The sequence below is a fragment of the Pleurodeles waltl genome, chromosome 1_2, assembly GCF_031143425.1.
Source record: "Pleurodeles waltl isolate 20211129_DDA chromosome 1_2, aPleWal1.hap1.20221129, whole genome shotgun sequence".
Lineage (NCBI taxonomy): Eukaryota > Metazoa > Chordata > Amphibia > Caudata > Salamandridae > Pleurodeles > Pleurodeles waltl.
Window position 1 is genome coordinate 663,610,723 of NC_090437.1, and position 17,987 is coordinate 663,628,709.

The window sequence follows — 17,987 nt, forward strand, 5'->3', positions numbered from 1 at the left end:
CTATTATACAGAATGTTCACCCATAAAGTTGTACAGAGCTGTATCATGGGACCAATGTGTGAGAATTCAAAAAGTTACTACTTGCTATATAACAATCTGCAATTTTTGGTCTTAAATCGAAGTGTATGCAGAAGTGATGATTTTGTTGTGTACTTGTGTAATGGGTGTTGCAGTGCTGAAATGCTGCTAACTCTGTATCATGTTTGAAAACCTTTAACTAAATATGGAAAATAGCAAAAGTACTGGCATCAGATTGTGCTTTACCTTTCTTTTCTAGTGAGACATGACAACACCTAGTAAAACTCCACCTGGTGCTGACCCCAAGCAGTTGGAAAGAACTGGTACTGTTCGGGAAATAGGGTCACAGGCTGTTTGGTCCCTATCATCCTGCAAACCAGGTAACTTGCAATCAAATTTAAGAGGTGGTGATGTCTGATCTTTCTCCTACCTGCATAGCATACAGTTATATGGAATTAAACAGAAAACCTGAGTACGAATAAAATACAATGTGACAAAACTGGCACCATTCCCCTTCCCAATTCCAGTACACAGCCCTGCGAAGAACCTCCGGGCAAAGTTTAGCTACTCTTGTACAATACACAGGGTGTTTTTTCACAGGCTCTGTGAGGCAGTTGTTGTTTTTTTTCCTTGTGAAACTATTGATAACAGCATCGTCAAAATAGTACAGTACTTTAAGCTGCTGGCAAGAACACCCTTGAGAAATATAGTGCTATTGATGATACTCCAATAGGCACCATCAATATGGAATCCCTGGGTACTGTACTGCCTGGAGCAAGTAGGGACCTATTATGAAACTCAAAGAACACAGTAGAAGCTTTAAAAAAGGGTAAGATTTTTGGAACTCTGATGGTTGTTGTTAAAAGATCCTCATTCTCTCTCTACACACTATACAGCATCAGAAAAATGAGGCAAGTAAGGGCACCAGCTGGAGTGATTGTTTTTGGGGGTATGCGCCTTCATTATGATGAAAGGTCTAGGTCGGCAGTTCTTAACCTTGGGTAATGCATCATATCTTCCTGGTATTTCTTGTAACACTATGGTTCTTGATTACTAATGAGTGACAGTACATCCTACCAGAGATGAGAATTGGTTTCCTTTGCCTATTATCTTTACCTCTAAAGCCTAATGTAACAATTGTTTGCACACACATCTAGACTCAAGGTCAGAGTCTGACTGTGACAAACCTGGAGCTGGTGTCTCTGCCTGATGGAAAATTATTTATCTAGTTGTTTGTGCAGCAACAACATGCTTCCATTTAGCCACTTTGGATCACCTCCCATACAAGAAGTGAAAAACAGGAATTGGTTATATTGGGGGGTAAACTGCGCTATACCTATTGGTCTGGCCTCAGGATTAATTGGTCTAAATCTGTCATGGTCCTCCTGACAAAAGTTGCCACCCGACCAGACACATTCTTTCAATTGCAATTGCAGACTGAACCAATTAGATATCTAGCTATTTTATACCATCATCCCTACCATTATCTGTGAAAATTATGGGCGCTATATGGAGCCACTGCAATCCCAAGTTGACCAATGGATCCCCCTGCAGCTATCGCTGGTGGGCAAGATGGCCCTGATCAAAATGGTTGTTTTGCCCAAGTTGTTTTATTTGTTTAAATATATTTCCATTCCTTAAATAAGGCCTTTTTTGCTCAGCTGCGCTCCCTTAATATTAAGCTGGCATGGGCAGGTCGACAACCACGGACTATATTATTTGATGGCTCAGGTGCAATTCATTCATCACTGGTTCCACAATAGTAGACAGGACCCTCATGTTGTTATCAAGCGAGGTCTGATATTCCCCGTCCCTCTTCCTGTGGCCCTATACGTTCCTCTTCCAAGACTATCTCAGGAAATCCAGTTTGGTGCACTATTTGGACCTGGAATAGATTGACCTACTTATGTAATGTCTCAGTACCATACACTTTGCAAATACCCATTAAATATGACCATATGCCACAGCTCAACTGTGCCCCTGAACTGCTGATGTCTCTTGAGAAGAAGCACATTAATACACTGGGTTATTTATTCACCGCACATAAATTCAAAACGTACTGAGAATACCTGGGCGACACCCTTGCCACTATGCTAGATATTCTTGCTTATGGTAAGCTCTCCCATGAGGTTCATCGCCTCTTCGTCATGTTTCCAGAGGAGCCCCCTGAATTGCAGGTATTGACAATCTTGCTCTCTAACCCACAACTATTTAAACTCATCACAGGATTATACCATGCAGTGATAGACTGCATGTTTATGGAGTCTTCCGGGGCTCACTTGGCATGGGAGGGTGATCTGATTCATGCAATAAATGATGAACAATGGAAATTCTGTTGTCGACAAACCAAGGAGGTGTCCCCTAATGATAGATATTGGTTGATTCTTTATAAATACTTGCATAGGGCATACCTTACCTCTGTAGGCCTCGCCCACTATTATAATAACAATGACACCAAATGCAAGCAATGTGGGGTTTTGGGGGAGTGTATTACCTCCATCTGACATAGTCCTGTCTGGCAGTGACCAAGTTTTGAAATTAGACACATGCAGCACTGCTTGACATGACAGGTCATGCTTTTCAACTCACTCCCTCTATGGTTCTGCTGGGTTATGTCAAAGAGATGCCTAAAATTTTTGGCAACTTCATTGCCACAGGACTGCTTTTTGATAAACGTAGGATGGCCATGATGTGGGGAAGCAGACACGCTTCGAAGTTTCAGGACTGGCTAAAGGACATGTCCTTGTGCGAGGACTGGTCTGGGACCTAGGGTACAACTTTACCACCGGCTACTGGACCATGAGACTTTTGGGACCCTCTAAGTTCCTATTTGGTAAAGCTGGATCTCTTGTCTTTGGTAATGTCCGTATCACTCCTGAATTGCTGTTACTTTACCAGCTTCTGTAAGGTATATTAGACTGCCACTTCTGTTCTATTCAGCTTTATATGGCTGTACTGTGGTATGTTGAGACATTTGTTTATTCCAGGGATGTCTGCTGGACCTGCACCATGTCATTGCTACCTTTTTTTGTGATCTCTTTGTACTGTGCCATACTATCTCATCCAGTCATCATGCATGTCTTGTCTTGCTAAGTGCTGAATGTGTTAGCTATGTTAAAGGGGAATTTATATATACATTTTTTTTTTTTAAAGTACGCTATATATAGTATAATTTAGCTAAGTGATGGCTTACAGTTGTTTTTCAGCAGACAATTTGCCATAGTTTATGCCAGAGATGTGAGTTTAAGATTATTAGTAGTGAAGATTTCAGGGTTGGGTGCAGAGAATAAATGTAATCCTTGTCTGTAAATCACCTTTACTCATTGCAGATTCAGCGTCATGAACGTTAGTTACATAATTAGCATAACATTTGTGTTTTCAGTGCCTTCCTAGGTAATTGCGCATTTGTGGATGAGTGGGCAGGCTTTTTTTTCTTTGTTGGAGCACAGTGAGATTCCTGAATTTATGCACTGCTCTCTAACATTGACCAAAAAAATTAAACTTAAAAAAGAAAGTTTGAATTTAATTTTGGCTTACGCTATAAGGCAGTGCATCCCATATTTGTAAGCAGTTATTTACCAGAGGAGTTGTACCAGAGAACCACCATACACCAGTCAACACATTCTTCTGAAATACTCACATAGGAGGACGAATTTGATTTTGTAGGAGGACATTACATGCTGGCAGGCATAAACCAACACATGTTTTTTTTTTAACAGTTTAAAAAAATAAATCTGCTCCTTGAAAATGTGCTTGCCTTGATGCAAGGTGGTTCTTGTGAAATATTCCAAGGCTAGGCTATTGAAGGAAAACTCCGTTGCTGGGACCAGCATGATCAACTTTGTTTTCTGAGTGTAGCACTGTATGGCTGATTGGTGAGGTTTAAAAATGTTTTCAGGCGGTACAGCTTCTCTGGTGTTAACCAGTGGAATATTCACTGGTAATCTTCATTACCCTCAATCCTAGTCTTCATCATCACTGTCCTTACTTGTTGAATGCCTCCCTCCTGAGAGCGCTCCTGTGCTGCAAAAGCTTCTCCAATATATTTACATTTGATAAACTTTGTTGACTTTCTACTATATTTATTCTAATGAGCCTGTCTCGCCCCACCCAACTTTGGACAGTAGAAATTATAGCAAACTTGATTTACTTCCTTTTATTAACACCCAAAAGTGACTACTAGTGAGTAGGAGTTTAGAACTCTCCCTACATCTAACGTTTGTAAACATAGGTTCTCTTTATAAAATGGATTTTGCAAAAATATTTTGGCTGTATAATTTCCCGTTCTTGATTGAATACTTGAATTTAGGAATAAATCCAGAACTTGTTTTTGTAATGACTTTATCAGGGAGCAATTTTAAGTCATGATCATCTATCACTTATGCGTTATATCTCCCAGGCATGTAGCAGATGTTATTGTAAAAATGTTAGAATGTTAGAAAAGCATTTCATCCAGTAGCTCAAAAGGAAGTGTTGGAAGTGTATTTAAGATTATTGGCAGGTGCTTGGATGGCAATATAGGGTGTACTGTTGGATGTTTTAAGGAACAACTTTAGCAGTTGGTTAACTAGATCTTCAACTGCTTTTAGGGAATCGCCACATTCCCTAACTGGCTCCCCATTAAGTTCTTAATGTGGCAGTAACAAGTTTTGATGAAATCATTCCTGTAGAATTCCAATATCTAAAAAGTGTCATATAGTACTGGATTCATGTTTTCCTTTAGTCACCATTTAGAAAGTTCTCCCAGTATCTAGTATAAGAAGTTCTTGTAATAGTACATTTACTCTCTTGTATGTAAAATACCGGGATCGAAACACCCCATTTTTATGAGCTGTCCTTTCAAATTTCAAGCTGTCAGCCTTAATCTTTGTAGCATTTGTTATGACAGGTTTAGAAAGAGCAGAGCTTTGTTGATTTTTTTGCAAGTGTACTGGTGATATACTGACAGTCTCTTCTGGTTCAGAAAAGGGCTGTCAGAAATAGTTGCACTTTGTCCCTCTGAATCTTCTTCAGTGCCCTTGAGAGGAGGGGAAGCATCTACTGCCCAGGCTTCCAGCATCTAGACTTTATAGCTGGAAACTGGAAGTTGTGCATTTGTCTTGAATGTTTTAAAAAATGCAAAAAAACAAACCAAGCGCACCCCACTAGCTGTACCAGCAACCCAAATTTTTTTGTGGCGGGGTGAAAATCTGCTCAATTGGTCTGCTATTCTGTTCATTTCTCCTGGATTGCCATGTGGGAAGCTAGATTTTCCTCTGCCCAAACTCCCATTGAATACGTTATCCAAGCTAGGCCTAGAGGTTTTGCCCCTGAATCCCTCCAAAATCAACCCTCCCCCTCAGAGATTGACACATGCCTTTGCTCCCTAATCATTCAGCAAAGGCTCTCAGAGGTAGGAAAATCACTTTGACGTGTCTTCATTTGGATGATTGAATTTAATCTGCTGAAGACCACCTGCATAGAACTTATTGTTTTGTTAAAACAGCTCCCCAACCTGTACTTGGTTCTGTCCTCTGAAGTATTTCCTTTGCTGTTGCTGGCCTTGCAGATAAAGAAAAGGCCTAGGTTCCTGTTGATGTGTTTTAAATCGTTGCAACCATTTCTTTTCATGTGCTGATTGTTTAATGAGCTAATTTAGTTGAGCTCCAACACATTTGGTACTTAAAAAGGGAAGATGGGATAAAAGAGCTTTTTGTGTAGCATCAGGTTTCCATGGTTTCAACTATATGTGCCTTCTGCCTGTTGTTATGGACCATACATTCCATTGTTCTAAGCAATTCTGAACTGTCATCAGCTTTTTGAAAACACTTGTATAAGGTTTAAAGATCTTTTAGTAATGCTTGTCAAACACATGCAAACAAACACCAATGGTGGACGGAATGTGGACTGGACTGGTAGTTCGGGCTGGACTGTTCCCTTGGGGAACAGGATCAAGACTGATTTGCATATGGCTGGGTCCAATCTGGGGTGGCGTGGTGAGCAAAATAATTGATGTATTAAACCCAGATCTGCGACTGGGGGTGAATGCTTGATTGGTTCCGCATTCAGTCCATTATTTGTTTGTTTGCTGTAAGGCAGTGCAACCCATAATTGTAAGCAGTACTGTGCCAGAGGAGTTGTACCAGAGAAAAACATCATACGTCAGTCAACACATTCTCAGGTGTGTGGAATTTAATAAAATATCTACTTGCCACAGGGCGGGTTGCTTCTTAAATCTACTTGTCCGGTAAAAAAATCTACTTGGCCCTTTGGTGCCCTGTGGAGCAGTGACAAAGTATGGCAGCAATCTCATTATGTAAGGGCTCTGATAACAGCCTCTCTGATTATGCCAGGACTACCACTATAGTAGGGCTTAACTACTTGCAATTTCAATCCCTAGTATAGCAATTTCCTTATTTTGCCACCTTTTCACAGATCTACATACTGGGCCTGGAGGAAGCAGTAAGCAATAGTTTCAGGGCTGGAATGCCTTGGAGTTTGCAAACTTATTTACTTGTTTTAAGGATTTTCACCAGCTCTTCTCTAATCTTTTCCCATAATGAGAAAGCTTGGAATGTACTCCTGACAAGGTCAGAAGTAGAAGTTCTTCCAGGGTTGGGAAACAAGTGGTTGGAGGGAGAGTGAACTTGTAAACGCTCAATAGATTTTCACATGAGCAAATCTACATGTGCATATTTGCTAGTGCTAAAATACAGTTCACAAATATTTTCTGGGAGTATGATTTCCTGGTCTACTTCTGTAAGTTCTTGTGAATTAATGAAAGCCACTAATTCAAAGACATATACCATGGGTGCACTTTTGTGACTTTCTTTAAGAATTGGGTCCCTAATTAGGTCTGGTGTTGGCAAAATACATTTTGCTTCTATTAAACTTCTATTTCTCTATCTATCGACTGGGTTTACTGTGAGTGATCACATTTTGCTCTTCCACAAGGAGCATATTGGCACACAAAGTAGTTTTGTTCAGTGCCAGAAACCACTGTGGCAATCAGTGTCGTAACAAAACTGGAGGGAGCACCCCCTGCAAAGAACACGGAGACCCCCCCTCCAGACTCACTCAGGGCAGTTGCTGTGTTGAGGGGAAGCCCTGGGGAAGGGGGTGCAGGGCCTTTGTTACACCACTGTTGGCAATGTGTGCTTTTTAAGACCAAACACATTTTCTTTTTGCCAGTGTTTCTTACAATGGTGAGGGCCTGGCAACTACCACAGCAATAAAGTGTTACAGAAGCCATTTCAAAACAAGACACGCATTGGCGAAACCAAAAGGCTCCCAAAAATTGTTGGCTCAGTTGGCTTTGCCAGTGCTTGTTTATTTTCTTGCTTCCCATAATCTTGTTGAAAATGGTTACACTGATTTTCTATATTTTTTGGAAATACTAGCATGCATCAACACATTTTGCTAAATGACGCTTCAAAGAAATAGCTCCCTACAATTTCATAGTAGCGAAACGTTTTTTTCCTACTTCCATTTTTTTCTAAACATTTTATTTTGAAAGCAAAGAATCATCACTCTTGCTTACAAGATTCTGCAAACATTTGCATCTAATCGGAGAGCATTCTGGGAGCATTATGCTTAGCCTCATATTGTTAAACCTTTCAAACGTGTGTACTTTTTTTTTTTTAAACTTGAACCACTGTCGATAGTGCAGTGTGACGTTAAAACGTTTCTTTACAGTGCTCACCCTAGTAATGAAGGCTTTTAATTAATGAACCATAAATACAGGTTCAAACTCCATTAACATACAGACACACACATTACCTCAACTGCAGACAGTTCCCTTCTTTGTAAACTGGCAGCCAAAGGGTTTGTGCTGCAGGGGGTTGGGCCTACTTGTCCCAAGGACAACATAAACACGAAAACTTGTTGCCCTTGCCCCCAAACAATATGTCCTGGGGTGATATGAATTCCACATCCCTGCATTCTTTTGTAATACTCACATGGGAGGACACATCTGATTTTGCAGCAGGGCATTCCATGCTGGCAGGCATAAACCAACACATGGGTTTTTTTCACAGTTAAATAAGATCAGCTCCTTGAAAATGTGCTTGCCTTGATGCAAGGTGGTTCTTGCGAGGAGGTGGGGGTGAATGTTTGATTGGTTCCGCATTCCGTCTATTATTTGTGTATGTTTGCTATAAGGAAGTGCAACCCATAAATGCAAGTAGTTACTGTACCAGAGGAGTCATACCAGAAAAACCTCAAATGTCATCATTATTTGCAAATGGCTGGGTCCAAACTGGGGTGGCGGGGTGAGCAAAAGAATTGATGGATTCGTTTTTTGCAATGTGCCTAGCTTTAGAGTTTGGGCACTACCTCAGCCGGCACCTAGGGAGACCTAGCAAACCTGTAAATTTTTTAAACCTAGAAACATAGGGGAATCCAGGATGGGGTGACTTGTCGGGCTCTCACCAGGTTCTCTCCTCCATAATCCTTTGCAAACTTCAAAATTTGTCTTTAAAAAGACAATTTTCTTCACATTTCTGTGATGCAAAGTTCTGGAATCTGAGGGGAGCCGCAAACTTACTTCCAGGTAGCATTCCTCCAACAGGAAATGACCTAAAACGCTAAATGGACCCATCACATTTTTCCACTGAAAGGTGCAAAGCTGTGGATTTTGGGCGCTAGCTCATCCGGCACCTAGGGAAACCTAGAAAACCTGTAATTTTTTAAAACTAGACGCCTAGGGGAATCTATGATGGGGTGACTTGTGGGGCTCTCACCATGTTCTGCAACCCGGAATCCTTTTCAAACACATTTTCTTCACAATTCTGTGTTGGAATCTGCACAGAGCCACAAACTTCCTTCCACCCAGCATTCTCCTAAGTCTTCTGATGAAATTGGTACCTCACATGTGTGGGTAGGCTTAGTGCCCACGACAGGAAACGTCACAAAATGCAACATGGATACTTTACATTGTTCCATGCAAAACAGACCTGTTTTTTTGTAAAGTGGGTAGCTGTGATTTTTGGGCGCTAGCTCATCTGGCACCCATTCAAATCTATCAAACCTGTACATTTGTGAATCTAGACACCTAGGGGTGTAGAGGATGGGCTGACTTGTGTGGCTCTCACCAGGTTGTTTTACCAGAGTCCCTTGCAAACGTCTAACTTTAACTAAAAAAACAAATTCTCCTCTCATTCATTTCTGTGATGAAAGTTGTAGACTCTGCACAAAGCCACAAACCTCCTACCTCCCAGCATTCTCCTAGGTCTTCTGATGAAAATGGTTCCTTGCTGGTGTGGGTGGACTTAGTGCCCGCAACAGGCAACTGCCCAAAACACAATATGGATACATCAAATGTTTCCACACAAAACTGACCTATTTTTTGCAAAGTGGGTAGCTGTGGTTTTTGGGCCCTACATTAGCCAGCACCTAGGGAAACCTAGCAAGCCCATATATTGTTTTTTAAATTGGACATCTAGGGAAATCCATGGAGGGGTGACTTGTGTGGCTCTCACCAGGTTCTGTTACCCAGAACGTCATGCAAATCTCAAAATGTGTCTAAAAATACACATTTACCTCACATTTCTGTGATGGAAAATTCTGGAATCTGAAGGGAACCACAAATTTCCTGCCTCCCAGCATTTCCCCAGGTCTCCCAATGAAAATGCTACCGCAAATGTGTAGAGATTGAGGGGGGAACCAAGCGGGTCCAAAAGGACAGTTTTTTCCATTTGTTTTTATGCTGACTCTGCTTTGAGCACCCACACAAGTGGTGGGGCAGAGTTTTTATCAGTACAGATGGGGCATTGCTGGGTGGTAGGAATTTTGTGTATTCCTGTGGATTTCAGAAGTTTCCATCACAGAAATGTAGGGAAAATGTGTGATTTCAGGCCTAGTTGGAGGTTTGCAGGGCATTGTGGCTAAGAAAATGGTGTGGGGTGCATGTGAGGAACACCCTCCTGAACTCCCCCACATATTTAACTTTCAGAAGTCAATCAATCAATCACTGCATTTGTAAAGCGCGCTACATACCCGCAAGGGTCTCCAGGCGCTGGGGAGGGGGGGTGCTACTGGTCGAAGAGCCAGGTCTTGAGGAGTCTTCTGAAGGCCAGCAGGTCCTGGGTCTGTCGTAGGATGGTGGGGAGAGTGTTTCAGGTCTTGGCGGCGAGGTAGGAGAAGGATCTGCCGCCGGCTGTGGTTTTTCGGATGCAGGGGACTGTGGCGAGGGCGAGGTTGGCTGAGCGGAGGCTTCGGGTGGGGGTGTGGAAGCTGAGTCGGTTGTTGAGGTAGGTGGGTCCGGTGTTGTGCAGTGCTTTGTGTGTGTGGATCAGGAGCTTGAAGGTGATCCTTTTGTTGATGGGGAGCCAGTGCAGGCCTCTTAGGTGGAGTGTGATGTGGCTGCGGCGGGGGACATCGAGGATGAGTCGGGCCGAGGCGTTCTGGATGCGTTAGAGTCGTCTCAGGAGCTTGTTTGTAGTTCCTGAGTAGAGGGCGTTCCCGTAGTCGAGTCTGTTGGTGATGAGGGCCTGGGTAATGGTTTTTCTCGTGTCAAGGGGGATCCATTTGAAGATCCTGCGGAGCATACAGAGGGTGTTGAAGCAGGACGCGGAGATGGCGTTGACTTGCCTGGTCATGGAGAGAGTGGAGTCGAGGATGACCCCCAGGTTGCGTGCGTGGTCCGTGGGTTCCGGGGCTGTGCCTAGTGACGTGGGCCACCAAGAGTCGTCCCAGGCTGATGGGGTGGGTCCGAGAATGAGGACCTCCGTCTTGTCTGAGTTCAGCTTCAGTCTGCTGTCCTTCATCCAGTCGGCTATGGCCTTCATTCCTCGGTGGAGGTTAGCTTTGGCGGTGTCGGGATCTTCGGTGAGGGATATGATCAGCCGGTGAGGGATATGATCAGCTGGGTGTCGTCGGCGTAGGAGATGATGTTGAGGTTGTGTTGTCGTGCGACGTGGGTGAGGGGGTCCATGTAGATATTGAACAGTGTCGGGCTGAGGGAGGATCCCTGTGGGACGCCGCAGATGATCTCAGTGGTTTTGGAGCGGAAGGGTGGGAGGCGGACGCTCTGGGTTCTGCCGGAGAGGAAGGATGTGGTCCAGGCCAGGGCCTTCTCTTGGATACCGGCGTCATGGAGGCGTGCTGATAGGGTGCGGTGGCAGACCGTGTCAAAGGCTGCTGATAGGTCCAGGAGGATGAGGGCAGCTGTTTCTCCTTTGTCCATCAGTGTCCGGATGTCGTCAGTGGCGGCGATGAGGGCGGTCTCGGTTCTGTGGTTACTGCGAAAACCAGATTGGGACGGGTCCAGGATGTTGTTGACTTCGAGGTAGCGGGTCAGCTGTTTGTTGACAATCTTCTCTGTCACTTTTGCCGGGAAAGGGAGCAGGGAGATGGGACGGAAGTTCTTGAGGTCCTTGGGGTCCGCCTTGGGCTTCTTCAGAAGGGCGTTGATCTCGGCGTGCTTCCAGCTTTCTGGGAAGGTTGCTGTCTCGAAGGAACAGTTGATTGTTTTCCGGAGGTGGGGCGCGATGGCTGCGCTGGCTTTGTTGAAGACGTGGTGAGGGCAGGGGTCCGATGGGGATCCGGAGTGGATGGAGTTCATGGTTTTGATGGTGTCTTCGTCGCTGACGCTGGACCAGGCGGTCAGGCGACTGGTGCGAGTGGTAGTCGCAGGGGTGGTGGACTCGGTGGTGGGTGAGGGGGGGTCGGGGTTGAAGCTGTCGTGGATGTCGGTGATCTTGCGGTGGAAGAAGGTGGCCAGGGAGTCGCACAGGTCTTGAGATGGCGGGATGTCGTTGGTGATGGAGCTGGGGTTGGAGAGTTCTTTCACGATGCTGAAGAGCTCTTTGGTGTTGTGTGCGTTGTTGTCTAGGCGGTCCTTGAAGGCGGTCTTCTTGGCGGTCCTGATGAGTTGGTGATGTCTGCGGGTGGCACTCTTGAGGGCTGTGTGGTTGTCTGGTGTTCGGTCGTGGAGCCATTTCTTCTCCAGCTTCCGACAGGTGTGCTTGGAGATACGGAGGTCCTCGGTGAACCAGGCGGCTTTCTTGTTGGTGTGGTTGGTTGTAAAGGTCTTGAGAGGGGCGAGGGTGTTGGCGCAGTCGTTGATCCACTGTGTGAGGTTGGTCGCGGCAGTGTCTGGGTCGGTGGGGTTGGTGGGCGAGGGCGCTAGTCAGTTGGTCCCCGGTGACCTTGCCCCAGCAGTGGCATGGTAGCTGTTGGGTGCGGTGGTGTGTGGTGGGTTTTCTGAAGGTGAAGTGGACGCATCTGTGGTCGGTCCAGTGTGGTTCGGTGGTGTGGTTGAAGGAGACGTGGGGGCTTGCGGAGAAGATGGGGTCAAGCGTGTGTCCAGCGGCGTGAGTGGGTGTCGTTACTAGCTGTTTGAGTCCGAGGTTGGCGAGGTTGTCGATCAGGGCGGTGGAGTTGGCATCGTTGTTGTTCTCGAGGTGGAAGTTCAGGTCCCCGAGGAGGATGTAGTCCGTGGAAGCGAGGGCGTGGGTGCTGATGAGGTCAGCGATGGTGTCACTGAACTGTGGGCGGGGTCCGGGAGGTCTGTAGATGAGTGTCTGGGTCTGGTAGGTTTTTCCAGTTGGCAGCGTACCCAAGTCCAAAAGTGCAGCCACTCACCATTGCAAGTGGAATGATACTGGGAGCTAGCCAAGCTCTCTTGGTTTATATGTAAAATTGAAACCTAAAAAAGTAAAATATCCTCTTGCTTGCCACTGGAATGAGATGCTTTAGTCTTGGGGGGTGGGGAGGGGGCAGAATGACTGTTGTTCCCTTCACTTGGGGTGGAGGGCAGCCCCCACCCTGCAGTTAAAACAAAAAATGCTTCCTTGGTGTCCAGTGGGCCTTCTGCTCACCCTGGGAGTGTGGGGGAGGGGGGTGGAGATCGGGGTAATAATCTCCCACTGCCCCCAGGGGGGGACAGAAAGACTGTGCCCATTTATTTTTGGGGCGAGAGCATGGACTGGCCCATCATGGGGCTCCCACCCCTACACAAATTTAATAAAATATTCCCTGGTGTTCTACTGGGCTTGCTATGGGGGGACAGATCGGGGGCTATGGCCTCCATCTGCTTCGCCTCCCAAGGGGTGGTGGGCAGAGAGTTTTTGGGTAGCTCCCATCCCATACTAATTGAATAAAATATTCCCTGCTGTTCTAGTGGGAGGGGGCAGAAAAACTGAACTTTACCAAAAAAATAGGGGGAGAGCAAAATCCTGTGCCCAAGGGGCCGTTCCTTCTCCCTGGTGTCTAGTGGAGTGGATCCCTGCTTGGGGCTTGCCCTCCTTTCCAATGATACCTCTCCCATCTGGATCAGTGCTCTGGGGCTAAGATAGCCCCACGAGCACCGATGAGGAAAAAGTGAAATTAGCTGATCGGCTCATTTCACTTTCGTTTTTAGGGAAATGACACCAGCGCACGGCACGTGCTGATGTCATTTCCCTGAAAACAATGAAACAGCATCAGGAGATGGGGAAGCTTTCCCCCGGCTCCCAAGGCTGTTTCTTTGTCATGGAAATCCCTCTGGTGCCAGCACCAGATGGATTTTCAGTGCAGTGTGTGTTGGATGGCTAGAAGTCATCTGATGCACACTGGCACCATGGTGCCGGACAGCTCCTGGTTGTCCCACGCATAGAACTGGTCAAAAATCCAATTCAGTTGTAAACTTGGATTTATAATAAATATTTAGGAAAAGTAACAGTTAGAAAGGTAGTATTTACTGGTCTGATGTTCTTGGAGGTTGATTTGCATTGGCTCTCCTTCTGCCCTTAGCCAGTAATTAGTCTTGAATAGGTTTGAATTGGTGTAAAATGCCTCCTAAGAGCACATAATATGGTGCCCTGAATGAATAGAAATTACTTCTCTAAATTCCACAGCTTTCTGCTGCTTTCACATATGTAACACTTGGGGCACACTTGAAATCGTACAGTATTCCAGGACAATTCTTGTGGTTCCACTGCCTGGTTGCTGATAGATTTAATTTTTGTCCTACCATACTCCTGTCTCTGGGCTTGTTGTGGGTACAGTGGCTGCCTCAAACTGGTGTTTCTTGTTAGATGTGGGAGGATTCTACAATAAGCATAATAACTCATCCCCCCTTCAAAGCCCAGGTTTATTGTGGCCAACAACTTTCACCATCTTGCAAATGCCCAAAGTAGGTAGGCTTGGACCAGGGAACTTTCACGCCATTGGTTAGAGTGTGCCCAGCGGTCATTCTTACCCACTGACTAGTGCCATGCATAAATGTGGCACCACTAGGCATACATTTCAGAACACTTTCTGGACCTGTGGAAGAGCAGAAGAGAACTGTATGTGCGGTCTGTGACCTGGGAGGAGCATTGGAGCACTGAACCTTCTCCTGCTTGTGCCCAGGACAAAGAAGTGGACTCCAACGGTCTTTTGGCTTATCTCCTGTGTGGCTACAGGGAGACAAGAAGCTGCAAGAGGCTTTTCTCTGAAACTACCCAGCTGACCAGAGGCAGCTGGACCTGGATTGGACCCTGCTGTTGGCCTATACCTAACACCCTATAAGTCCCTAAATGCCTCCTCTGGGTTTTTGGGGGTGATTAGAAATGTACTCCTGTGATGGATTGGGAAATAAAGGAGTAAGGCAGAAGATAAAACCTTTGACCAGGTTGACCCTGGTTGGTGTATCCGAATGTGCTCCTTTGCAGTCTGATTCAAAGTGGCTATCATTGAGGGTTTGTGTTTTTTGATGCTATGTCTATTTCAAACTTTAAAAATTCATCTCTCCAGTTTCCCTTTTTAGATTTTTGTCATTTTTTTAATTACATTTCACTCTGTTTCTAACTTGGTTTTGATATATTTTTTTTTATTGTTTTGCATTTGGACTTTGTACTGTTTTGGTACTGCAGAACACTTGACATATTGCCTGTGTGCTTTGTGCCATAGTTACTTAGGGGGTTGAGCTCAGGTTAATTTAGTAACTTTGAGGGTTCGCCATTACAAGGTTTGTGACGTCCTTGACGTTGGTAATCACCCACCCCAAATAATAATCCAATTATTTACACCCATTTTTTCATTTTCTTTACATTCGGCTATGAGAATTTTCTTTACAGCTTTATTTGCCGTGGACCCAGAGTCGCTGTCTTTGAATTTTCCCCTGTTCAGCGTTTTCTTCAGCTTTTGCCAAATCTCTTCTATGTAGTGTGGAAGGATGTCAGTGCCCAAAAATGCAGACTTCAAATGCTATTGCACTTGCAATGAGCAAATGTCAATTTCAGTCGCACTCTAGGTCTTCCTCAGGTGCTTAGGATCAAAGCATCTCTCTAAATTGTGCAGCAAATGCGGCATATGCAACTTAAAGCCATCTGAGAATGTGACTTTTTTTATTGCCAATGAGGACCATTAGGCACAATACCCGTCATCAGTCATGCTCCACTCCCTAGTCTAAATCACCACAAGAAGAGGAGCACAATGTCGACTTCTCTCCATGCCGATCAAAGTCGAGAGGTAGGGTGCCTTAACGCTTTTCCTCTTCCGAGGATGTCCTCCTCCAACCCAGAGCTTGTAAACATCAATCCAGCTATGAGCCACCTAAGACAGCAACGCCAGCTCTGGTGCTACCTAGAGGGTGCAGTTCTGGGCCCTCTGCCAACATTTCTGTATGTGCCTTCCTTGCCAATGACACCTTACCCTGTGTTCCTGGTGCCGGGAGCCAACCTGGCTCAATTCCTCAGTGCCATGATGGCACTGTTTATGTGGGTAGTGGTCTACTTCGATATGCCTTTTGGCCCCATTGGTCTGTATGGGGCTTCAGATGGGTTTCTGCTGGCAGGTCTGCACTCTGTGGCATTCAACCGCTAGGCTTCTCCTCAGGGAATGCCTCTGGTGCCAACTGGATCCATTTCAAATCCATGCCGTACATCAGTGGTACTTCTACCAGCGCCATTCCTGACTCCTGCCTTGGAGCTGATGTCAACGCCTCCCCTGGTGATAGTTCCTCCACAGGAACATCCTAGGACTAAAGCAAAATGGCAAATGTTCTGCCCTTGCCATCTTCGGACACAACCTACTACTTAGTTGTCCAGAATGTTAGGTGGCTGGATACATCTCTTAAAACCGAGATGGAATGTCCTGCAGGTCCTGCCCCGCCAGAAGTGATGACCCTGAATACAGTGCTAGGAGTGGCAGCAGAGGTCTTAGAAGTACATGCCATGCCAAATATATTGATGAAGGTTTTTCAGCGTGCATCTGTGTAGTATGAACATCTTCCTTTCATTGATGCCCTTTTTGAGCCCATCAGAGCAGCATGATACAAACCCACCTCAATCCCAGCTATGAACTGGCTTTTTGTCAGGCAATTCAGACTTGTCTCAGGTGACCCTGCCTTCTGTCAAACCACCCCTCTCCAGAGAATCTGGTGGTGCATGATTCACCTTGTACAGAAAAGAATCTGGATATGTTACCGATTTCACCACCTAACAGGGAGTCTAAAAAGTTGGCGGTTGGCCTGAAGAAATATTTCTTCGGCGCAGCCTGGCTCTAAGATTGATGAATGTGAGTTGCCTGCTCTCCAATATGGCTGATGGAGCTTCAGGTGGTCCTTAGTCTGCTGGACCACCTTAAGAACCACTTTGCTGAACTGGTGTGGGGCGGCCAATTTGCCCTGTCAAATTATCAGAGCGGGCCTGGACACAGGCATGCCTTAATTTGATCTACCAAGATGTGCAGGTGATGTACAAGTGAGCCTCATGGATAAAAGAATCCATGGGGCTCACCTGTACAGAGACAAAGCTGACTCCCTTGCAGATGTCCAAGGCAGGGCAAACCACCACCCATTCCTATGGTCTCGAGTCCCTGACCCTAGACTCTAAAATATCTGGAAGTTGCTGGAATTTTTAAGAGGCTTCTCTTTTCGGCATCACCAGCCCTCTGTCTGGTCAATTAGCCAAACTACCTGCTACACCACTACAGAGGCAAATGAAAAGGTCATTATGCCTTGCTGCAACCCCCACCTCTCCTATTTCCCTGCACCACCTAGAAAACCGCTTCAACTTCCCATTAAAGGAACAGATGTGGATGAATGGAGTGTGCGTATCCTTCCTTTTTTCAGGCAGGAGGGTTATAACTTCAGATCAGTGGGTCTTACGGGTAATGGGAAGAGGGACTATGTCATACCGTTACAAAAGGCTCTCTCCTAGTCTTCTCCAGTCTCTTCAGTCAGAGGACCAGCTTCAGATTCTGCAGCGGGAAGTGGCATGCCTGCTGCAGAAAGGAAATGATCAGTTCAGGGAAATCAGGTAGTTTATTGTTTAAGTTAGTTAAAACCATAACAATTATACAGCTTTCACATTCATTAAATACATTTCACTAAAATTAAAAGGTACCCCCATAAATATATCTCAAGTAAACATCTTTAAAAAATAAAAAGGAGGTAACTAAAGTTTGCAGTTTAGCTGTGACTCATGTGGATTAAAGCAGGCTACTACGGCTGCTCTACAAGTCCGAACTCCTTTGTCAAATGTTCCTTTTAGAGGTCTCTGCCGGAGGTCATACAGACATGGGCAGACACAGATTATTTGGATGAGATCTTCCTTGTAGTATTTACAGTGCCTACATTGCACCGAGGTTGGGTCCCTCCATACTGGAATGTTGGCGTATTTGGGAAATTGCTCAGAAGCATTGTCATTAGCTGCCGTTTCATTCGTAGTAAGTATGGTATGGAAAGATATGCAGCCGGCGCTAGTTTGACATAATGCCTTATGACCATCCATTTATGGGAGAGGCAGCTGAATTTATTTTATCTTGAATTAAAGACAAAAATGTGATGGCCTTGTTAGCACCTCTTTTGAATGAATTGTATAGGGGTGCCACTTCCCACAGCTCCAGCAGATGCAGTTGACTAATGGAGAAAGACTGTCGCTCTGTTTGCAAGGGTACCCAGAGGGCATATTTAGTTTGTCATCTGACTGACTGATTTTATACCACGTCTTTACCGCCTCAGCTTTTGCTGCCAGATCTTGCCGAAATAACCCAAATTCCAGGCAGAGCTGCACTGGAGAGGC

The 17,987-nt window shown here is 45.3% G+C and overlaps 1 protein-coding gene across 4 annotated transcripts in view; it reads left to right on the forward strand.

Moving 5' to 3' along the window:
* The window catches only part of ANAPC10 (anaphase promoting complex subunit 10), a 275,914-nt gene that overhangs the window by 50,970 nt on the left and 206,957 nt on the right, over positions 1-17,987 (forward strand). For all 4 annotated transcript variants that reach the window (XM_069242599.1, XM_069242602.1, XM_069242600.1 and 1 more), the window contains one exon: positions 278-398. In XM_069242599.1, the coding sequence (XP_069098700.1) occupies positions 284-398 (115 nt within the window). In that variant the 5' untranslated portion in view covers positions 278-283. The remainder of the gene's footprint in view (positions 1-277; positions 399-17,987) is intronic.